At 44.8% G+C, this 24,578-nt stretch overlaps 1 protein-coding gene across 2 annotated transcripts in view; it reads left to right on the top strand.

Annotated features, from left to right (window-relative positions):
• TAFA1 (TAFA chemokine like family member 1) overlaps positions 1-23,270 on the top strand; it is a 355,184-nt gene extending 331,914 nt beyond the window's left edge. For both annotated transcript variants that reach the window (XM_082210866.1, XM_082210865.1), the window contains exons 4-5: positions 10,650-10,774; positions 22,305-23,270. In XM_082210866.1, coding sequence (XP_082066992.1) covers positions 10,650-10,774; positions 22,305-22,322 — 143 coding nt within the window. In that variant the 3' untranslated portion in view covers positions 22,323-23,270. The remainder of the gene's footprint in view (positions 1-10,649; positions 10,775-22,304) is intronic.
• Positions 23,271-24,578: the final 1,308 nt, after the last annotated feature.

The raw sequence follows: 24,578 nt of genomic DNA, 5'->3' as shown, positions 1-24,578 counted from the left end.
CATATGAAGCCAGCAACCCACAGCCTGGACTTTAAAGTCTCCTGTATCACTAGGGGAATGCGCTTGATAAAAGCAGCAATTTCTAAAACCGGAGATGAAATTGTTTTTGAGATTGGAGCTTGGTCTTGATCTAATTTTAAAGCTTGCTTCATGTTACAATTTCAAAGGGGTCTTTTGTTTCGATATTGGTTGTTTCCCCCCTCTACACACACACACACACACACCAATCAGGAAAGCCTACATGCCAGCTAGGTGGTTCCATTTAATTTAATTCCATTTAATTCAGCTGAGTGGCTGCAATTTAAAGTAGGGTTTTCTGGGACTGTGTCTTGAATATAGCTAGCTTTTCAAAAACCCACAATCATTTTCCTCCCCCACCCTTTTATTTTGTTCACCTCCCATTTGTTTTCAATGACACCCAACATGCACTTGTCATTGCTGCTCCAGAACACTTGTTCTGTGGGAATATTGCCTTAAAGTTGATAGCCAACAAGAGGAAATGCATTTAGCATCGCTAGAGAAGGCACCATTTATCCTGCACCTACCCATCATGTTATCTCGATCAATGTAAGGGTCACTGGATGTGGCTGGAAAAATAATGGCAATTCCATTTATTACCCTCTAAATTGGCAGCTTAAGTTCCTGAGCCAAAAACAACAAGAACAACATAGCAAGTCTTTTGAAACAGGAGCGACATATAGCAGTGTCCACAAAATCACTTTTAAAAAAAGTTTTTATTGAATTTTACAATCTAATATTCAACCACATAACACAATATAACACTTATCGTAGAACACACACACACACACACCTGACTTCGCTCAACTTCCCCTTATGGTTCTTAAATTTTTTACTACTTCTGCTTAATTGTTGTCTTATTTTTATGATCTTACATCTAAATGCTCTTATTTTCTTATCAATTTTATACCAAATTTTCTTTCATAGTTAGCTCTTACACTCAGTTACGTTTCATATTATTGTTTCTTAACCTTTGAACTTGTTTTCTTAATTGTAAATGTTTAATTAAACCCTGCTAGTGAGTCCACCTCTTTACAGTATTTCTGTAGGTAGAACATGAAGGGTTCCTAGTCTTTTTTAAAATCTTCATTGTCATTGACTCTGATTCTTCCCGTAAGTTTCGCCATTTCTGCATATTCCATAAGTTTGGCTTGCCATTCTTCTTTCGTTGGTATCTTGTTGTCGTTCCATTTTTGGGCTAGGAGAGTCCTAGCCATGTCCTCAAAATCACTTAACCCAGCGCACATTTGCACGTAAAAGCTATCCAGGTTGCAATCCTAAGGCTTCAGGCAGAGGAACTGAAGGTGGTCTGCCTGCCTCCTTGAGGATCCTGTTTCAGCCAGACACCTGCATTCGCTTCTGGCCAACCTTCAGAGGCTACCTGCTGGTGGTGGGCGGGGCAGAGGCAAACGTGAGTGGAGCTACAAATGCAAATCTACCATTGTACAGTAGGCTAGTTTCTACGTGTGCTCACCTGTTCCTCTCCAGCCTCCATCTGCTAAAGCAAAAGGCATTGTCAGAGTATAAGGGTGCATTCCGGCCTGGCAAAAACACTCAGGGAGGATGAGAAGCAGGGCCAGTGAGTGGAGGTGACCTGCAGAAAGGCTTGGAAGGCTGCAGTTGGTTCCCTGGGATGACAATTCCCACCCCAGCCGGGCCTTCCTCCTGGGCATGGTCGGCCAATTGGTGCCAAAGAAGGATAGAACTTTCTTTATGTATGCTACAACAGCAGCAAGAATACTTATTGCAAAGCACTGGAAGACACAAGATCTACCCACCAGGGAAGAATGGCAGATGAAGCTGATGGACTACATGGAATTGGCGGAAATGACTGGCAGAATCCGAGACTAGGGAGAAGAGTCGGTGGAAAAAGATTGGAAAAAATTTAAAGTATATTTACAGAAATATTGCAAAATTAATGAATGCTAGAAGGATGTTGGAATGAAGTCATATGGTTTTAGCAGAAATGTAATAAAGAATTAAGTAAAAGTTGATTGATAATGGGCAAAAATGGAAAAATTGAAGGATAGATTGTTAAGATAAATTATAGAACAAAAATTGAGAAAGATGGAAAGAATTTGCTGAAATAGTTAACTGAACTAGAATACAAAAAGGGAGGTGTGAGGAGGTTGAGGAAACAAGTAAATGAAAAGTAAAGATATGGAATATTGGATGTGTTTTTAAATGTTTTTGTTTTTAAACGTTTTTGCTTTTTTGCTTCGATGTATTGACTTTTTTTTCTTTTCCTTCTTATTCTGGTTTTCATTTTCTTTTGATGTATTGTATTGTAACTTTTTACTGTATTCCTTTTTTCTCTTTTTCTGTAATTGTTAAACTTTTAATAAATATCATTAAAAAAAAAGACAATTCCCACCCCAGCCATATGCCCTACTGGGCTTTTGCCAGTGGACAAGAAGTTGGGAGAAGTCTTCCACTCTTTCCCAGGCTTCCTCAGCCCACAAGAGTGACCTCACATTGTTTCTGCTGGGAGGGCGATTAGAGGGTTCAAATCACACCAGCTACTGGGCTGCAATGATTTTCTCCCCGATCTGCAGGCATGCTGTGGGGCAAGGAATGCCACAGATCCTATAGGACATGGGTAGGCAAACTAAGGCCCAGGGGCCGGATCCGGCCCAATCGCCTTCTAAATCCAGCCTGCATGTTTTTACATGAGTAGAATGTGTGCTTTTATTTAAAATGCATCTCTGGGTTATTTGTGGGGCCTGTGTGGTGTTTTTACATGCGTAGAATGTTTGCTTTTATTTAAAATGCATCTCTGGGTTATTTGTGGGGCATAGAAATTCGTTCATTTTTTTTTTCCAAAATATAGTCCGGCCCCCCACAAGGTCTGAGGGACAGTGGACCAGCCCCCTGCTGAAAAAGTTTGCTGACTCCTGCTATAGGATATATGGGTATATATTAGATAGCATGGGTGGGTAGCCATTCTCTTGCCATTGTCCTCAGTGCCCTGTTATCCCATTTTGTGAAGCGCTGTGCTGCGCTAGCCCTGAATTGATACTTCTCGGGTGGAATTGGGTTCAATTAAATGAGAGAAGTTGGCTGACTCCCCTGTTGATTAAGATATCCTGGTTCTATAAAGCATCTTTTTCTCAACCCCTGAACCCTTTGTTTTCTACTTTGTATTCTTTTATGTTACCAAGCGCCTACTTTATAGCTCCCAAAGCAAATGACTCCTCATGTCTGTTTGTGAAATGCAAAACACTTGGGCTGCTGTATTCTTTCATTCTAGTCTTTGCTCCTTCCTTCTAAAATTTCCACGTTCCCAAGATGGCAATTCACACACTGCCCCCCATGGCATTTGTAATAAAAAAAGAGAGAGAAGCAGAATGTCTCATTCAATTCTCTCAAACCTTGTTTTTTAAGGAATAGGTGAGCCCTGGGTTACAGACATTCCTCTACTACTTCATATCAGTTTTGTATAGATCTGAACCTGCTTTGCAAAAGACTTTGCTCCCTCTATAAAGTCTCCCATCATTTGTGAGAATGTCTCACGGGGAGTTTGGATTTTCCTTTAATCTAATCCATTTAGAATATGACTCGCAATTTATTGAATGAAGAGGAGAAAATTGATAGCTTTTCATTAGGCTGACAAAGTCCTTTTCACTGTCAGCATCTAAAATGTGTTCTCTATTTAAATTTTATTTATTTCAATCTTCTCTAGAGGGAACTAGATTAAAATGAAATGCCTCGCGCTAAATGGTACAACTGTTTTTCCATTACTGCTGAGAATGCCGCACGGGTTTTTGCCATGCAACTCTCTGCTAGCATTTGTTACAGCTTCTTAATAGCTGCAGAAAGAAATCAAAATGGGTCAGATTCAAATATTTTTGCATGTCGTTACATGGCATGAGACAGCAGACAATCTACAAGTCAAGAGAACAATATCCCTCAGGCCTCTTTATGACTGGAAATTCAGAAAACGATTTAGAAAGGCTTATACAGTTTAACACACTAGAAAAGCAAGCCATGCTGGGAATTGTAGTTTGATTTCTTAAAGAGTCCGGGAAGCATTAAAAAACTCCAACTCCCAAGGTTCCTTGGAGGAAAGCCATGACAGTTCATAGAGCCAACCCAATACTTTTTGCTGCCTGAGGCAAAGAACAAGATGGTGACCCCACTCATTCTATGTTCAGAAGCTGGTTGGGCTGCCAACCGAGCCTTCTTCAATGCTGCTGATGGAACAGCAACTTCCACCACACCTGGTGGGCTGCAATCCTGCTTAGAGGACGTAGGACACAGCACCCACAGCTCTGGCCTCCAACACCTCACCTCACCACTCCCAGCATCCACCTCCAAGGAACTCTCAGAACTGTCTCTCTGTGAGGAAAATAGGGGCCTCAGAACAACTCTCAGTCTTCTTCACAAAGGGCACCGCACAGATTTCTTGGGGGGAAGCCATAACTGTTCAAAGCAGCATCACTGTGCTTTGAAGGGAATGGTGTGAATGTGTCCAGAGCCATTGCATCTGCAGAGGTGGCCGGTCCATTACCCACCAACCTCACTCTGTCCTCAGCTATAGGGGATGTGGGTGGCGCTGTGGTCTAAACCACTGAGCCTCTTGGGCTTGCTGATCAGAAGGTCAGCGATTTGAATCCATGTGGTGGGGTGAGCTCCCATTGCTCTGTCCCAGCTTGTGCCAAACTAGCAGTTCAAAAGCACACCAGGGTGAGTAGATAAATAGGTACCACTGTGGTGAGAAGATAAACAGGGTTTCCATGCACTCTGGCACTTGTCACGGTGTCCCACTGTGCCAGAAGTTGTTTAGTCATGCTGGCCACATGACCTAGAAAGCTGTCTGTGGACAAATGACATCTCTCTCGACCTGAAAGTGAGATGAGCGCTGCACCCCATAGTTGCCTTTGACTGGACTTAACAATCCAGGGGTCCTTTACTTTTTTTACCTTTTACCTCAGCTGATGCCCAGCTGCCAACATTTCTACTTACAACCAGGCACTTCTTGTCAGCTTCCTGCTCCTCAGTCTCAGCACAGCCCTTGTAGACCTCAGCAGGGGGACAAAACTAGACTTTGTTGGCTCTGCCTCCACCTACTGCTGACCTCCCTGCGTTCTGCCCTACCAACCCCAGTGGCACCAGCCACCACTGGCCACAAACATAGCACCCATGTGTCATCCCGTACATCAAACCCCTTGCACCGCATAGACAAGAGTCCTGAGGCTTAGGATTTGGTTGCTGAAACAGAGACAGACCCAGACTGTACTGTATCCTATAGGCTTATTTTGGTTTTATCCTTGCTGATACCATTGACATTTACCAGCCCGGGCTCATTTGTCGAAGTAATCTGTGGCATTGCTGAGCTTTCCATTAAAGACATCCTCTGTGGCGGTGTGCTTGCATTTGCAAAGGCATCCTTTGTCTACCACAAGTGAATGTTTATGCTAAAAGGTTACATGCCAGATGGGTGTTTGATGAGGTGATTGAGCATTTATTTGCTCTTTCAATCAAGGTCAGCAATAACAGGATTTGGTTACATCCAGGGACAGCTACCATAAATATGAAGAAAGCACTGTAGAGAGTTGTCTTCCCTCCATCTGAAGTCATGAGATATTCCCCAAGGATCTTTCTGAGGTCTAGCCCTTCATAGTAGATCTCCTGCTTTTCTGTTCCGAATCTCATAGAATCATAATATCATAATATTATAGAATTGTAGAGTTGGAAGGAACCACAAGGATCATCTAGCCCAGCCGTTCTCAACCTGTGGGTCCCCACAAGTTGTTGAACTACAACTCCCATCACCCCTAGCTAGCAAGGCCAGAGCTCAGGGATGATGGGAGTTGTAGTCCTACAACATCCAGGGACCCACAGGTTGAGAACCGCTGATCTAGCCCAACCCCCTGCAATACAGGGATCTTTCAAAGCCACAACCCATTAAGAGTCTCATTCTCTACCAACTGGCTACCAGGTTTGTTAGTTTTTGTCCCTTCTATGAGTGTCTGCTTGCTTTCAGTTCTGCTCTACGTGTGTACAGTGGTGCCTCACAAGACGAAAATAATTCATTCCACGAGTCTTTTCGTCTTGCGATGTTTTTCATCTTGCGAAGCACGGTCCGTCGCAACTGCGCCTCTTCAAGCGGCTTTAAGAAAAAAGCGCAAGACGTTTCCGTCTTGCGAAGCAAGCCCATAGGGAAATTCGTCTAGCGAAGCAACGCAAAACCGAAAAACCCTTTCGTCTAGCGAGTTTTTCGTCTTGCGGGGCATTCGTCTTGCGGGGCACCACTGTATTTGAAGAGAATAGCTGTGGCTGAATGGTAAAACATCTGCTGCTTTGCATGCAGAAGATCCCAGGTTCAATCCCCAGCATCTCCAGGTAGGGCTGGGAAAGACAGCTGCCTGAACCCCTGGATAGCTACTGCCCGTCATCGTAGTCAACACTGAGGTAGATGAACCAAAGGCGGCTTCCACGTCAATAAAGCAAATATTGCAAAGACACCTTAAGCCTCCGGTGCTCCCTCATCCAAACAAAGCTAAGTCTAGTAGCACTGACCCTAGAACTTCTTGCTACCTGAGGGAGAATGCAAAGATAACTTCCTAGTTCCGCCGCTGCCATTAATAGCATTTTGCCCTGGCAAGGCAGTCCAAGCCTCTGAGTTCTGCATTAGGGCTGACTTCTTCTGTTGATTAAATAAGCACTGCTGTCTTGGCTGTGATAATTTCTTCTCACATACTGTGTTTGACGAAGGAATGATGAAGACCATTATGGGATGGTTCTTGAAGGAGAATTAAAGCGAATCTCACAACAAATACTAAATGAAAGAACGGCGTCATGGAGAAACTTAGCAGATGATTTCACACATAGTAAAAGGTAGCCAGACAGGTGTATCGATGACCGTTCGCCATATACAACAGTGGCCCACTTCTGTTTATCTGGCACTGTAGCCAGAACAGTCATAGCTGTCAACTGTCCCTTACTTGGCAGGAAATTCCCTTATCCCAGCGCCGTTTCCCACTGCTATCCCTTATTGATGATGTCCCTTAAATTTCCTGGGTTTCAAAGGAAGCAACTCCTCTCCCTTCCTCCCTGCCAGCCAGGGAGGAGGGAGGCTCCAACTGTGTTGCTTGGCTGCGTTGCTCACCCAATAAGGAGTCTAAGAACGACTGGGGGGTGGAGCTTGCATGCCTTGTGCTGATCAAATCAGCCGTGTTGCCTGGGGACTTGCCTTTGCTCAGCGCTTCCCAGCAGAGAGGTGACGGTGGTTTTCTTTGCTGCATCCCCTTTGCTGGGTTGCTGCGCTGTGGGAACCACCACCTGAGGCTTCATTTGGCTGCTGGTGGGGCTTTCTGCCTTTGGCTTGGAGGGGCTCAGAAGTTGAACATACCTGTGCTCGGAATCGGATGGATACGTCATTGAATGCCCACTCACCCTTGTCGGGGAAAAGGTCTGTTTGGAGCGGGGGCACATGGTGGGGGGGAAGGAAAGGAGATGGTTGAGTACAATGGCGGGCAGAGATATCGTGGGAGGGGGGGCTTTTGGATTTGTTTTGAAGGCTCCTTTGATTGACTGTTATGGGGAAAAGGAAAGGAGCTGGTTGACTAAAATCCCTTATTTTGGCTGCTGATCCCTTATTTTCGAGGCTGCTGGTCCCTTATTTTCAAATCTGTAAGTTGACAGCTGTGCAGAACAGTAAGTGATAATATTCATACGTAGGAATTTTCCTTATATCGAAGACATTTTCACTTAAGAAGTGAATCTTAATTGCACATCTGCAGAAATGGTTGTATGTGGTGGGGGTAGAATTTGGAGAGATGGTTCTATCTTTTTAAAGAGTTCGTTGAAATGATTTTATCGTTTTTAGAACTTGTGTTTTATTCTATTTTAATTCTGCATGCCACTTTGATGGCTTCATGCTGTGAAGTGGTTTATAATTTGTTTAAAAAATAATAAATATTAAGCCGGTCCATTGACCCATCTAGCCCAGTGTTGTCTGCACTGACTGACAGCAGCTCTCCAATGTTTCTGGCACGGGTCTTTCCTTTGGAAATGCCAGGGCTTGAACCTAGGACCTTCTGCATTCAAAGCATGTGCTCTACCACTAGCTTTCCCAATGATTCCCTTGTTTGGTTGTTAGCTGCCCAGAAATAGACTGAATGCTGGACTGGAATTGATGAGATCCACTCTTCCTGGGTCCTATGTGGTTAGGTCTACCATCCATGAACAATGTTCATTGGTGCTGGAATCTTTGCTGCAGAAACAAACTTGAATTTCTTAGGAAGAACTCCCTGACCTCATTTTGGATACACAAAAGGCCCTTCCTCCAATTTTGTGTCCTGCTTACCTTGTGAAGCCTGTGAAAGTATATATTTATATCTCTAGCAGAGCAAGTTGGACCAGAGACAGAAAGGAGCATTCATAAGAAAAGGGAATTAGTTTGGTCACAATCAAGAGAATGCAGAGTTACTGCAGGCAAACTTTCTTGGCAGTCGTCCATTTTTTAATGTACCACAATGGAAAACTGGAGACAAAATTAAGCAGTAAAATTGGAATGGTATTCAGAGGGGAGCAGTCTCCCTTGTGGAGTCAACATCAGAGAATTTCAATTCCGAGTGATTTAGAATATGGGTGGCAATACAATATTGTATGGCCTTGGAGGCAGTATGCACCACCATTACAAATGGGTAACTCTGTTTTTCTTACAGATGGGTTTCAATGCATGGGAGTGAAATGAACATTGGTACAAGGCACCAAACCGTCACCCATGCAAGCCACTTTGGGGGGTGTAATTTGTTTATTTATTTAATCTTACACTTCCAAGTCCTGAGCTAGCTTGCAGTATTCACTTAAACGCATCTAACAACAACATAATTAAAATCAGATAAACAATAATATAACATTCCTGGAAATCAAATGTCAAATGTGGTGGGGGTTGGTGGAACAAAAACTATTGCAGCCCTTTTTAAAAAAGGGAAATGGATTGAATTTTCACCTGGAAGCAGTGACTGGTCCAGATTACAATGGTGGCAAAGTGACTCAGCATGGGAAGTGGCCAAGGCCAGCCCAAGACATTTTGCTGCCTGAGGCAAAACAGCACTGCAATAAATTCATAAAACAACAATAATATGTATTCTTGAAACCTATCTGGGACAGCAGGGAGATTGTGCCAGCAGGGAGATTGTGCCAGAGAAAAGTTGGATGCTGAAACCTGTCTTGCTCTCTTCTGGGGGTCTGTTGGGGTGCTAATGGCTTTTCCTTCCATCATTCCAAGGGAACTGAGCCATTGGTAAGCGCTTGGAACCCCTGGAGACTCTCACCACTTGGAGACTGAGGTGGCACATAGCAGTAGAAATGGGACTTTGGATCAGAGCACATACACACCATCACATTTCAGTTAGTGAACCTGCTCCCTGCAGGCAAGATGTGCAAGGTCAACACCTGTCGGTGGGAGCAGTGCATCCGCTCCCTGTTTTGTGGCACTTCTGAATTTGTTAGTCAGGGATGGAACAGTGACAGCTCTGCCTTTTCAGTTGAGCTACATCTTGGTGCCTTTCTGCTCTATGCTTCTTCTGTCGCTCTCAGTCCCAGGAGCCGAATGCACCCTTCTCTGTTTGGCATTAGGGGCTCTGCCTGGGCACATTCCCTCCCGAGGTCACACCTGTTACACATCATGATGCACACCCTCCTCAAATGTTTTTGCCTTGCAGGAATGTGAACATGAACTATGATAATTATGCCTTTTGTTTGTCTGGATGGAGCATCAGGAGAGGAGTGTATGCCCCATGTGCAGAGAAGCCTCTCACTAGCTTCTAGTATAGCTATTGGGTTGTTGTTTTAATTTTTGTGTGTATTTTGTGGTTTTATATCTTGATTTTATTCTGTGAACTGCCCTGAGACCCCCCGGGTGTAGGGCAGTATAATAATAATAATAATAATAATAATAATAATAATAATAATAATACATATAACCATTGAAAGGTCTCCCACAAAGTGGTGCAGACATTGGGCTGAAATAAGGATTCTCATTCCTGCTACATAACAGGCATGTCCACCCCTTAATTGCGGGGGTGTTTCAAGTCAATCGTGGAATCATTTGAAATGGCCCCCAACCCCTGAAAAACACTAAACTTTGGGTCATGCTTCCCAAAAAAATCTGAAGAACTCTGGGCAGTCCCCCTAAAAAAAGCTCAACAACTCTGGTAGATCACTGCCCCAGTTTTATTATACTGGGAGTAGATGGCAGCCTCATGAGAGTTGGATGGGCCTATCATATCAAATACAGTCAAACCTCGGAACTCGAACAGCTCTGTTGCCAAACATTTCAGTTCCCAAACGCCAAAAACCTGGAAGTAAGTGTTCCGGTTTTCGAATGTTCCTTGGAACTCAAATGTCCAATGCGGAAGTACAAGAAGCTCTTGCAACCAATCAAAAGCTGCGCCTCAGAACTTGAACGTTTCGGAAGTCGGACAGTTTTCTGGAACAGATTATGTCCGAGTTCTGAGATTTGACTGTATGACACCAGGTGGATTAATGTAATTTTATTTTTTTAAAAAAGTCTGTTGAGATCCGGAGGAAGCTTTTGCATTCAGATTGAGAGAAGTGAATTGAAACAAAACAAACAAAAAACCAGTTCACAAATATTTTGCTTGTTTTGTGTCTCTTAGCATCAATAGTCATTGGGAAATGGTGGTGTGAGATGGAGCCATGCCTAGAGGGCGAGGAATGCAAGACGTTACCTGACAACTCAGGATGGATGTGTGCAACCGGCAATAAAGTCAAGACCACCAGAGTAAGTTTTTTTCCTCTTTCCCCTTTTCACCTCCTTCATTCTCCCCACCCAGCCACCTCCTGAGTTTTTCCATCCTCGAGTCTCTGGCAAAAGCTAAGAAGCTGTTTCCTTGCTCAGTAATGCATGTCCTTCCTTACCTACTGACTGGGTGAGTCAGAGGTGAGTCCTCAGCTGAACTCTACCAGGCAGCTGAGTTGCACTGAATCACCATGTCACTTTCTTAAAAGTAATTTGCCCCCCAAGGAATAAAATAGCAACCTGTCAGCAGGACCAGTTGTGACTGTTAAAGATTACACTTACTCTATTTCTTATCGTTGGATGTAAAAGTTGTTGGTTAAACCATTGCCATTTCAGACGGTGAAATGTTTTCAACCAGCCTCGGTAATATTAGGTTGGAAATCGGAGTTCCTACCATGTATTCACAAATACACACAAACACCATTAAATGTGTGGACATTGCCTGTTGTGTGTTCCCCCAGATGCCCTTTGCACAGTCAGGGATAGGATTGGTAATGATTTGTGGAGCCAAATGCCATGGATTCAGCCTAAGCCCATGATCTGGGCATGATCCAAAGTAGCCTCAACCGTACCACTTTGGGGGAGATAAAGTTATGAATATATGTAGCTAGAGATGGATGAATCTGACACTTTCAACTTCTCTCGAGTTTCTCTCATTTCTAACCTTAAATTCACTTAGGCCTGAACTTGTTGATAGCCTAATGGCCAAGCCTTAGTCTTGCATGTGCAGCAAGTCCTATCTGCTGTGCTGAGTTGTTGATCTGCTGTTCACAAATAAATACAGCTATTGAAGTTAGAAACATGGGAAGCTGCCTTAAACTGGTCCATCTAGCTCCATATTCTCTACACTGACTGGCAGCTGCTCTTCAGGATTTCAGCCAGGAGTGTCTCCCAACCCTTCATGGAGAGGCCATGTTCTACCACTGAGCTATGGCCCTTCTCTTTTGCTGATGTCTGCTGCTTCCTGGTGTTAGGGCAGACCTGTTGCAAGGACCCTTGTGTGTCTGCTGGGTGCAGCCATTTCCCCATAAAATAAATTACCTGTGCAAGGCAGGCATCTATACAGGTAGCAGCAACCAGGCAAGCATTCTCCTGCAAGTAAGGATCTCCATCCTCTGTATCTTTGGGCGAAAACACAGCCATAAGGCAGTCTGTTCCTCTCATCCACTCTCTGAGTATTTCCTCACTGTGATGCGTTGTGTTTTGCACTCGGAAATACACATGTAAGGTTCTGTTTTGCATCTTCCCTGCTTCTCACAGTATCTGACATACCAGCTGTGAGTTAATATTCAGCGTTCAGAAATTGTTGTTAGGCACTTAAAAACTTCATTCATATTCAGATATATGGCTCCACCTACTCTGTATGGATTATTATATTTCATATCAATTAGATGCCCGTGGACCTGAATGTTCAAATATGAAATAAATCCCCCCCCCATTCCATCCTGTATTTCCCCCTATCATTTCCCTACAGGAACTATTTTAATTAGCTATCTGGGGCACCTCCTAGTGTAAATCCCATGAACATTTTGCTTTGTTTCTTGAAAACATTGTGGAAAATATTACAACTGGAGAAGGTAAATTGACGGGGTAAGCTTAGCAACTATCCTGTAAATCATCATAGATGTCTGCACAGAAAGAAGGCAGAGAGTTTGGTCTGCAGATTATTTACTTTTTGCAACTTTTAAAATATGTGGTGGGTGGGTGGGCAAGAGTCACCACAGCACACAACAGAGGTTTGAAATTTGGCTTTATTTCATTAGAAGGGAAAGCATCAAAAAGCCAGGTTGTGCATGCATTAGGATCACTTGCGTCTTTATTTATTTACTAAAAACTTAGGAACGACTCAACATCTTGATGTGGAATTGCTCCCAGGAACATGGGGGGTGGGGCACCACAGGCAGATGGCTGACATTGTCTAATCAAAAGCAAGTCCATATCCATCTGCACAGCTGCCTATTTTGTCTTTACGCCTAAGAGACAGCTACCCAATGGTTTCCTTTGTCTTCATTTGGGAGAGGACTTCTTCTGGAGCACCAAATGGCAGTGTCATATCTGACGTATCCTGGACACACCCCACCACGGGCCAATAAAGGAGTTGTGATTTAAGAATAAATGTGGACACTGGTGGAGGAAGCGCACCACCCCGCCACCATCGAGGAGGGATGTAACATTGCTGCCACCCCGCCCCCCTGGACATGTGCCATGCGCACCCCCACCATGCCTGGTGCCACGCCCCCTGTGATGGCCTGGGAATCCAATTCAGAGGCTGAACCGGAGGAATCCCAGCCTGCTCAGGAGTCCCCGCCTCCAGGGCCGGCTGAGCTGGGGCAGGGCCTTGACTCTGAGGCACCTGCACCTGTGCCGGATCCTCAGGAGCAGGCACCAGGTGGATCCACTCTGGCTCCAGAGGGGATTGAGGACACATTGCCTACAGGTGCGCCTCTCCCAGCCCAGTCAGGGGAAGGTGAGTCTCCCCCTGGGTCCAGTAACCCTCCAGCCTCTCCTGAGCTGCAGAGGCTCAGGGCAGAGAGGCGGAGGGAACTGGTTTCTCCCAGGAGGAGTGCTCGCCTTAAGGCCAGGAGAGGCAGGTCACCTGGGGGCCAGGACCACCCCTCACCTCAGAGAAGATAAAGGCCCATCAGCCCAGTCCCAGGTTGTGGGAGCAACGTCGTTGAAGAGCTGTTTTGGCCAGCACCCAGACCTGTTCCTCCAGAGTTCCCGTCCTTGCCCAGCTCCTCACTTTGGACCCCACCTCGCCTGTGGAGGACAGACTACAGACCCTCGACCCAGGTCCTGGACCTCGCCCCCACGGTAACCAGCACACCCCTACAGGCTATGCACCACGCCCCCAGGATGCACACCACGCCCCGGGACACGCACCAGCCACTCCCCCGCCTGCTTTCCGCCCCCGGTGTCGGAGCATGCAGCATCGCCACTGAATGTGGACCTTTAGCGAGACAGATGTTGCTGATATTCTCACTACTCAAAGCTACACTAGGAGAGGATATACTGGTTGCTGCTGTTAGGAAACTGATATCTTCTGGTTTTCTCTTCACCCCACTGCAACATTCAGTGGGTTCTACTGGGCTCCATTATAGGCAGCAATGATACTACTCTGTACCCCAACCAAGCCCCTAAACAAGAATATCATATCCAGCTTTTCTCCTGACACTGGGAAAGCACACTTAATTATATCATACTGAAAATAAAAACATAAAGAGTGCAATCCTATGCACACTTCCTTGAGATTATGCCTACTGAAAATAGTAGGCCTCGCTTCTGAATAAGCTCAAATAAAAATGCACTTTAAGTAACCGTTACCATGGTGGGTGATATTTGATACCCATTTGTACCGCTGCACATTCTGTGGCCAGGGAAGGTTGCCCCTCCTCCACCCCACAACTAGGCCTCACCCTCATTATGCAAAATGGCAAGCATCCAAAGGAAATGGAAAAATAACCGGGGCCTCACACTTAAAGGTCCCATCAAGAACACCAACTCTTGAGTTGCTTGTTGACCTATTTTATTTCTCCGGACAAAAGAAGAGCTATTTGGAGCTCACACTTACCATCAAAAGCCGAATCGATAATTAAAAAAAAGCAATGCTTCGCCAAGTTCAAGTCTTTCATGGGAACAAGATGTACTACAAGAGTCCAGTGTCAAAGTTCAGGCTTTAATGCTTAGAAGGAGGGAGCCAAAATGAAAGACCTCTTTCTTTGCCTCCCATTCATGTGTGCTTTCTCCATCCGCCTGCTCTACAAACTCTCTGAGCCTGTTCTACCCTGTTCACCTGCACCACATGCCATCTGTCAGGAGCGGGGGACTCTTGGACCAGAGCCAAGGTGGTGATTCTATGCCCAGAGTATCTTAGGAAACAGAGACTCCTAAGTGGACATTCTGAAGTGTGGTGGTAGTGGCTTGAATTCACACATTCAGTGCATTCCACAATGGGATGATCACCATATTCTGCTTATCTGATTTTATCTTAACACCTTAGGAATCCTCTTAAATGAAGTAATAATGGAATAGGCCAGTGATGGGGGACTTGTGGCACTCCAGTTGGACAACAACTCCCATCAACCACAGCCAATATGGCCAATAGTAAAAAATTACGGGAATAGTAATCCAGCCATTTTAATGCAAGATATCAGCTCACATCTAATTCTGGGCTACAGTGGTGCCCCACAAGATGAATGCCTCGCAAGACAGAAAACCCGCTAGACAAAAGGGTTTTCCGTTTTTGAGCTGCTTCGCAAGACGATTTTCCCTATGGGCTTGCTTTGCAAGACGAAAACGTCTTGCGAGTGTTCCGGTTTTTTTCTGCTCCCCCCCCTTTTCTAAGCCGCTAAGCCGCTAATAGCCTTTTAGCCGCTAATCCGCTAAGCCTTTAATAGCCGCTAAGCCTTTAATAGCCGCTAAACCGCTAATAGCGCTAATCCGCTAAGCCGCTAATAGGGTTGCTTCGCAAGACGAAAAAACCGCTAGACAAAGAGACTCGCGGAATGGATTAATTTCGTCTTGCGAGGCACCACTGTATTTGTGGGATGTTAATATATGTGCACATCATAGAATTGTAGAGTTGGAAGGCCTCCCTAGGGGTCATCTAATCCAACCCTCTGCAATGCAGGAATTTCAACAAAAGCATCCATGACAGATGACTATCCCAGTGTTTTTCAACCACTGTTCCGCGGCACACTAGTGTGCCGCGAGATGTTGCCTGGTGTGCCGTGGGAAAAATTGAAAAATTCGAAAGATTTTTTTTAAAAAAAAAGTCAAATTTTCGCCCACTAGGCGGGCGCCGGACTGTGTCCACCCTATTTTCCATCCATCCTCGGTGGGGATCATATCGGATGGGATCGGATGAGAGCGGACAGGCGGTTCGCTCTCATCCGATTTCCCATAGAGAGCAGCGGGGCTCTGACATCTCCCTCTCCGCACACCGTGGTGGTGTGCCTCGTGATTTTTTTCATGAAACAAGTATGCCTTTGCCCAAAAAAGGTTGAAAAACACTGGACTATCCAACCTCTACTTAAACCCTCTGAGGAAGGAGAGTCTACAACCTCCCGAGGGAGACCGTTCCACTGTCAAACAGCTCTCATGGTTAGAAAGTTCTTCCTGGTCAGAATCTCCTTTCTTGTCACTTGACACCATTGGTTTGAGTCCCGCCCTCCAGAGTAGGAGAAAACATGTTTGTTGCATCTCCCATGTGACAGCCCTTCAGATATTTGAAGGTGGCTATCATATCTCTTCTCAGTCTCTTCTTTTCCAGGCTAACCATACCCAGCTCCTTCAACCACTGCTCTTAAGCCTTGGTTTCCAGACCCTTGATCATAGAATCATAGAATCATAGAATCATAGAATCATAGAGTTGGAAGAGACCACAAGGGCCATCGAGTCCAACCCCCTGCCAAGCAGGAAACACCATCAGAGCACTCCTGACATATGGTTGTCAAGCCTCTGCTTAAAGACCTCCAAAGTAGGAGACTCCACCACACTCCTAGGCAGCAAATTCCACTGTCGAACAGCTCTTACTGTCAGGAAGTTCTTCCTAATGTTTAGGTGGAATCTTCTTTCTTGTAGTTTGGATCCATTGCTCCGTGTCCGCTTCTCCAGAGCAGCAGAAAACAACCTTTCTCCCTCCTCTATGTGACATCCTTTTATATATTTGAACATGGCTATCATATCACCCCTTAACCTCCTCTTCTCCAGGCTAAACATGCCCAGCTCCCTTAGCCGTTCCTCATAAGGCATCGTTTCCAGGCCTTTGACCATTTTGGTTGCCCTCCTCTGGACACGTTCCAGTTTGTCAGTGTCCTTCTTAAATTGTGGTGCCCAGAACTGGACACAGTACTCCAGGTGTGGTCTGACCAGAGCAGAATACAGTGGCACTATTACTTCCCTTGATCTAGATGCTATACTCCTATTGATGCAGCCCAGAATTGCATTGGCTTTTTTAGCTGCCGCGTCACACTGTTGGCTCATGTCAAGTTTGTGGTCAACCAAGACTCCTAGATCCTTTTCACATGTACTGCTCTCAAGCCAGGTGTCACCCATCTTGTATTTGTGCCTCTCATTTTTTTTGCCCAAATGCAATACTTTACATTTCTCCCTGTTAAAATTCATCTTGTTTATTTTTGCCCAGTTCACTAATCTGTCAAGGTCGTTTTGAAGTGTGATCCTGTCCTCTGGGGTGTTAGCCACCCCTCCCAGTTTGGTGTCATCTGCAAATTTGATCAGGATGCCCTTGAGTCCATCATCCAAGTCGTTGATAAAGATGTTGAATAAGACCGGGCCCAAGACAGAACCCTGTGGCACCCCACTAGTCACTCTTCTCCAGGATGAAGAGGAACCATTGATGAGCACCCTTTGGGTTCGGTCAGTCAGCCAGTTACAAATCCACTGAGTGGTAGCATAGTCAAGACCGCATTTTACCAGCTTCTTTACAAGAATATCATGGGGCACCTTGTCAAATGCCTTGCTGAAATCAAGGTAGGCTACATCCACTGCGTTCCCTTCATCTACCAGGCTTGTAATTCTGTCAAAAAACGAGATCAGGTTAGTCTGACATGACTTATTTTTCAGAAATCCATGCTGACTATTGGTGATCACAGCATTCCTTTCTAGGTGCTCACAGACTGTTTGCTTAATGATCTGCTCCAGAATCTTCCCTGCTATTGATGTCAGACTGACTGGGCGGTAATTATTTGGGTCCTCTCTTTTCCCCTTTTTGAAAATAGGGACAACATTTGCCCTCCTCCAGTCTGCCGGGACTTTGCCTGTTCTCCAGGAATTCTCAAAGATGACTGCCAGTGGTTCTGAGATCACATCTGCCAGTTCTTTTAATACTCTTGGATGCAGTTCATCTGGCCCTGGAGACTTGAATACATCTAAACTAGCCAAATATTCTTGTACTATCTCCTTAGTTATTCTGGGCTGTGTTTCCTTTGCTGAATCATTTGCTCCAAATTCTTCAGGTCGGGCATTGTTTTCTTTATCGGAGAAGACTGAGGCAAAGAAGGCATTGAGGAGTTCAGCCCTTTCTGTGTCCCCTGTTTGCATTTCACCATCTTCTCCTCTGAGTGACCCCACAGTTTCTTTGTTCTTCCTTTTGCTACGAACATACCCATAAAAGCCTTTTTTGTTGCTTTTAACCTCTCTAGCAAGCCTGAGTTCATTCTGTGCTTTAGCTTTTCTGACTTTGTGTCTACATGTGCTGGCTATTTGTTTGAATTCCTCTTTGGTGGTTTCCCCCCTTTTCCATTTTTTGTACACATCCTTTTTTAATCTTAATTCAGTTAAAAGTTCTTTAGATAGCCACCCTGGCTTCTTTAGGCACCTTCCATGTTTCCGTCTCATTGGTATTGCCTGACGTTGTGCTTTTACTATCTCCCTCTTAACAAACTCCCAGCCATCATGAACTCCCTTTCCTTTTAGTATTGTTGTCCATGGGATCTCACCCAGCACTTCCCTAAGTTTTACGAAGTCGGCTTTCTTAAAGTCAAGAAATTGAGTCCTAGTATGCTTGGCTGCTCCTTTCCGCTGTATAGTAAACTTCAGAAGAGCATGATCACTCGCGCCTAATGATCCTTCCACTTCTACCCCACTAACCAGGTCATCAACATTGGTTAGGACCAGATCTAAAATGGCTGTTCCTCTTGTTGCTTCTCCCACTTTTTGGACAATGAAGTTGTCTGCAAGGCCAGTGAGGAATCTGTTTGACCTTATGCTCTTGGCTGAGTTTGACGTCCAACAAATATCCGGGTAATTGAAGTCCCCCATTACTACTATCTCCCTTCCTTTTGCATGCTTGGCCATCTGTTCCAGGAAGGCATCATCTATGTCCTCCGTTTGGCTTGGGGATCTATAGTAAACTCCCACAATGAGGTCTCTGTTATTCTTCTCTCCCTTAATTTTGACCCAAATGCTCTCACTTTGGCTTTGAGGATCTAAATCTTGGATCTCTTCACAGGTATACACATCCCTGACATATAACGCCACTCCTCCTCCTTTCTTGTCTGGTCTGTTTCTCTGAAATAGATTGTATCCCCCCATTATTACATTCCAATCGTGGGACTTATCCCACCAGGTTTCAGTGATGCCTATTATGTCATATTTAGTTTGCTGTACCAAGAGCTCAAGCTCATCTTGTTTATTTCCCATGCTTTGCGCATTAGTGTACAGACATTGAAGTCCATTAATCATTCCCCCGTGTCTCTTATTTAAGGATTTTTTCCTCCCACCACTAGGTCCGCGTGCTGTTTTCTCCATTTGGTCTATGACATTTGGATGATCATCTTCATTAATTGATAGGCTCCTACCTTCAGGAGCACTGTCTCCCTCCCCCACATTAGTCAGTTTAAAGCCCTCCTGATGAGGTTTCTGACATTTTTGGCAAAAACATTTCTCCCAACCGTTGTGAGGTGCAACCCATCACTTGCCAGAAGTCCATCTTCAAGAAACTGCAGTCCGTGATCTAAGAATCCAAACCGTTCCTGTTTACACCATTTGCGAAGCCAGCTGTTCACTTCCACTATTTTCCCCTCTCTCCCTGGGCCACGTCGTTCAACTGGGAGGACAGATGAGATGACAATTTGTGCATTTAGTTGCTTCAATTTCCTGCCGAGAGCCTCGTAGTCTCTTTTGATCTTCTGGAGGCTATTGCTTGCAGTGTCATTGGTTCCCACATGAACCAAGAGGAAGGGGTATTTGTCAGTGGGTTTTATGATTCCTTGCAGTCGTTCAGTTACATCTTGGATCTTAGCCCCGGGGAGACAGCACACTTCCCGAGACATCTTGTCAGGCCCACAGATCACTGCTTCTGTTCCCCTCAGTAGGGAATCCCCTATCACCACTACACGCCTCCTCTTGGGTTTGGTCGGGGTTCTTCCGTGAGCTGTCCGTTCCAAGGTCGCCTGCACATTCCCTGAGGACTGACTTTGCTGCTCGTCTTCATCTACCTGATCGACTGTAATGAGGGAGAGATCCTCAAATGGAGTCTGCTCTTCGTTTTCCATGCTAGGGGAGAGGACCTCAAAGCGATTGTGTATTTCTAAGCAATCAGAGTGAACCCTGGGCCTCCTACTTCTTTGAGTCACGTTTCTCCATATATCTGGCTCCTGTGTTGGTGAACTAGACTCCTTCTCAGGGGAGTCCCCTGTCTCCTCCTTGGTGGAGACGGTGTGCTCTGTTGCTTCCAAGAAGAGCTCCAGCTCTCTAATTCTTTGGAGCGTAGCTACACGTTCCTCCAGTTGCTGGACTTTGTCTTTTAAGAGAGCAATCAACATGCAATTGCTGCAGGTAAAGCTGCCTGCAACCTTTGGCAAGATGGCAAACATTGCGCAGGAATCGCAGGCGACTGCAGCTGTTCCCTCCCCTTCCATCTTGAGATCGTGTCATTGGGGTTGGCTACAGAGGTCCTCCATCATAAAAAGCTTGAAGACAGGACAAATAACTTCCCCCACACAAAAAAACACCTAGATCTCCCCCCACAAACGTTTGAGACTAGCTCCCCTTAATCTAAAAGATGGATCTAACTGCCCTGCCCTGCCGCTGCCCTGCAAACTCTGATAAGCTCCTCCCACAGCTAATCCCCTGCCTCAACAGAAACCCTGCCCCCTCTGACCTTTACACAGGGAAAACAGCTAATGAGCCACAAAGAAACACACACACACACAAGAAAACCCTTTTTGCTCCTTCTTCAACTGATGCCCTGCAAACTCTGATAAGCTCCTCCCACAGCTAATCCCCTGCCTCAACAGAAACCCTGCCCCCTCTGACCTTTACACAGGGAAAACAGCTAATGAGCCACAAAGAAACACACACACACAAGAAAACCCTTTTTGCTCCTTCTTCAACTGATGCCCTGCAAACTCTGATAAGCTCCTCCCACAGCTAATCCCCTGCCTCAACAGAAACCCTGCCCCCTCTGACCTTTACACAGGGAAAACAGCTAATGAGCCACAAAGAAACACACACACACAAGAAAACCCTTTTTGCTCCTTCTTCAACTGATGCCCTGCAAACTCTGATAAGCTCCTCCCACAGCTAATCCCCTGCCTCAACAGAAACCCTGCCCCCTCTGACCTTTACACAGGGAAAACAGCTAATGAGCCACAAAGAAACACACACACACAAGAAAACCCTTTTTGCTCCTTCTTCAACTGATGCCCTGCAAACTCTGATAAGCTCCTCCCACAGCTAATCCCCTGCCTCAACAGAAACCCTGCCCCCTCTGACCTTTACACAGGGAAAACAGCTAATGAGCCACAAAGAAACACACACACACAAGAAAACCCTTTTTGCTCCTTCTTCAACTGATGCCCTGCAAACTCTGATAAGCTCCTCCCACAGCTAATCCCCTGCCTCAACAGAAACCCTGCCCCCTCTGACCTTTACACAGGGAAAACAGCTAATGAGCCACAAAGAAACACACACACACAAGAAAACCCTTTTTGCTCCTTCTTCAACTGATGCCCTGCAAACTTGGTTGCCATCCTCTGCACACATTCCAGCTTGTTTATCACTCCCACCAGGCTTAGAATCTCTGTCTGTTTTCACCTCTAGATTCTTCAGAGTTCCTTTTCATGAGTTCTGCCATCACTGCAATCCTGATCACACTTCCTTGGGAGTTAAACCTTCTGAACTCAGTGAAGTTTACTTTGGAGTAGACATGCACAGAACTGCCTTTCATGCCATCATGCTTGATTCTACCATCTTAAATCTGGGCACGGCTTTTCAGTAGTTAAGGGTGCAATCCTACGGTCTCAGGGAGGATTCTGTGGGTGGAGAAAGAGAGCCATGGGTGGAGAGAGGGAGATCTATGAGAAGAGCAGGTGGTTCACCCACAGATGCCTCCTCCTTGAAACTGCAACAATATCCACGGCTGTTTCTTCTCTGTGTTCAGTGCACCAAAGCTGGATAGAACAAAAAGGAGGTGCTCTTCGTGTGCTTTGCCTTAAAAAATGACAAATACTTGATTATTTGAAACGTTTTTATAATAGTCTTTATGGGACAGAGACAGCCAACGTGGGGACTTCCCAATGTTGCTTGAACAACAACCCACATAATTTCCTGATCCTTGGCCATGCTGGCAGGGGCTGCTATGACTTGCCATCCAACACAAGATGAAGGGCACAACATTGACTACTCCTGTTATAGACCATGGGACACAGATGGTTTGGTGAGGCTGTGGCATCTGCTAAGTGTACATAGCACCATTCTTGAATGGTTCCAAGAAATTTCCATCAGGTGGGGAAAGTACGTTGCTTAAGATATTCTTGTTATGATGTTGCATGTGAATAAGAATTGGGGGCACCAGTACTAAAGCTTTTAAATGGTTATTATATCGCAGGGCAGCAATTCTTGCTTACTTTCCAATCAATACTCTTCCCTAGTCTCCTCCTTGCTATGCTGCAATAGAGAAGGAGGAATTTCCGCCAAACAATTGGAGGATCAAGATGTTTTTCAAGGAACTGAGTATAATTCCTTCTTATGAATTTTGTTGTTACAGATTCATCCGAGAACCTAACAAAACATCTTCCGACAGCAGCCAGTGAAGGGAACCCCTGACAGATAAGAGGACAGAAATCTTTAAACCATCTCCAGCTTTTACAAGCCAAATGGGATTTTTTTTTAATTTATTTGCACTTTAACTCTGTACCAGAGGAAACTACAGTGGTTTACTTGTGTGGAGTCAAATGCCCCAGAAAAGCAGTTCACCAGATTTGACAACAGTGAATGGAAAAGAGGGTGAAAGGAAATAAGGAAATAAAAAAGCAGTTACTGAGAAGCAAGCTTCCTGATGTTGGAATATGAAAAACAGACCTACAAGTGTGGATCTACAATTTTTCTTTGTATCATTAAAAATATATAAATATATGAGATATTTTGAAATAAAGCCTGACTCTTTAAAAAAATGAGCAGAAGCCACACTTTGCTGCAACTGCTTTGTAACCTTTTTTTAAAAAAAAAATAATGCGCAGACGTTTTGGAGATCAAGAAGACAACTGGAAAAGAACATAAAGCAAGATGACTTCTGACAAAAGAACTGGAATGTTGCTTCTTCTTTTTTATTATGGTTCCTATTATTTCAACCGGACATTCAAGGAAATTCCACCGTTCCATTTTCCTGTGTTCTGGAGTCCTTTTCTTTTCTTTTCCTCCTCGTGCAACAATAGCATGCTGGCTTTGCTTACATTAACCATACTTTATACTTAATTGATATGTAATACCAGTTCTACTTTCTTCCAAGGACATCTTTTGTGGGGGGGCATCAGTTGTCCCACAGAGAAGAGAAAGAGGACTCTTGGCACTTGGGGGGAAAACACACAGTCTACGTTCAGAGGTTTATTTGGCAGACTTTGGGTAGACTGCGGGCTACCTTATTAAAGAAGCACTGTACAGATCATTGTCTACAGACTTTGTATAGCTGGTATAGACAATCCTAGTAAAAAAGAAAAGAAAAGTTGGTTGCTAACTTCAATGGCTTGTGTTGTTTGCTCAACCACTCATGAGGGCTGTTTTACTGTATCTGATTAGGATAGAATCTTATCTACTTAGAGGTTCATCTACTCCAATCTCCTGCAATGCAGGGATTTCAACTAATGCATCCATGACAGATGGCCACCCAACTTCTGCATAGAAACCTCCAAGCAAGGAGAGTCCTTTCCACACTTAGTGTTTATAGTGGTATAGTTGCTGGGTTTCCAGCTTGCCCGGCTTTCTGTGCGGAGGGGGTGAGGGTTGGTGGACATGGTTGGTGAGACTTCTCTTCTATGCCACTTCCCTCTGACTGGTCCCAGCTGTCAGTTTGCAAGCTCAGTTCAGAGGAGAGCTATGGCAAATGGGGATGATGGTGCTGTGCCAAAGTATTGCCTGTGACAGCAACCAGGTTCATCATAGACCAGACAGACCAATAGTTTCTCTTCTAATCTCCTATACTCCAACAAGATTAGAATTTTGGAATGCTAATAATAATTTTTAAAAAGCTGTGAAAGGGCTATTCTCATGAATATGTTTATAACGCTGACAATTACTGGCTGGAAGGACACAAGATTATGCAAGGGGTGTGACCACAGCCACAGAACTTTTATCTATTCAGGCACAACCTGCCCTTAGTATGACAAGGAAAACCCCACACTCCCTCTCTAATAACAGCAACATGTGACCAAAGGTGCAGTTAAAAATGTTGGAACAAACAGCAATTATACCACCATAAATGGTAAGTGAGGAAAGACCCTGGAATTTGTACTGGTTCAGGGTTTTCCTGCTATGTTTCAGCCACGGTGATGTCAATAGTAATAATAATAAAAAAGAATAAATCCCAAATCTAGGGTGTAGGGCCATGTTGGAATGGAACCAAGATGGTGTAATACGTCACACATCTCTGAAAGAGGGGCAAAGTGGTTTGGGCATTGGATGGGTCCAAGAATCAGAAGGTTCATAAGGTTTTCCTTTTCAAGATTGCATTACCAAAAAGCAATGCACTTTAAGAACTTTCAATGGTTGTCACTTTAAACTTACAGCAATCATGTAATTGAAATATAAGCGTGATTGCCCCCACCCATGTAGCTAAACAACAACCTGATGTCAACTGCTCAGATTCATGAGTATAGACTATATCCATTTACTTGAGCAGCAATGTCTGGGACCCAATGTTCATGGGGGCAGTTTGGTCTGACTTGAGACGTTAACATCTTACTGACCAAGGAATAGTAAGAAGAACACCCTGGTCAGGGTGGCAGAACTGGCCCGTTCAATATGCATGTGACTCTTCCTGGATACA

The sequence above is a fragment of the Podarcis vaucheri genome (assembly GCF_965113315.1).
Source record: "Podarcis vaucheri genome assembly, chromosome: 2".
NCBI classification, from domain to species: domain Eukaryota; kingdom Metazoa; phylum Chordata; class Lepidosauria; order Squamata; family Lacertidae; genus Podarcis; species Podarcis vaucheri.
This window is presented reverse-complemented; position numbering and strand designations above follow the sequence as displayed.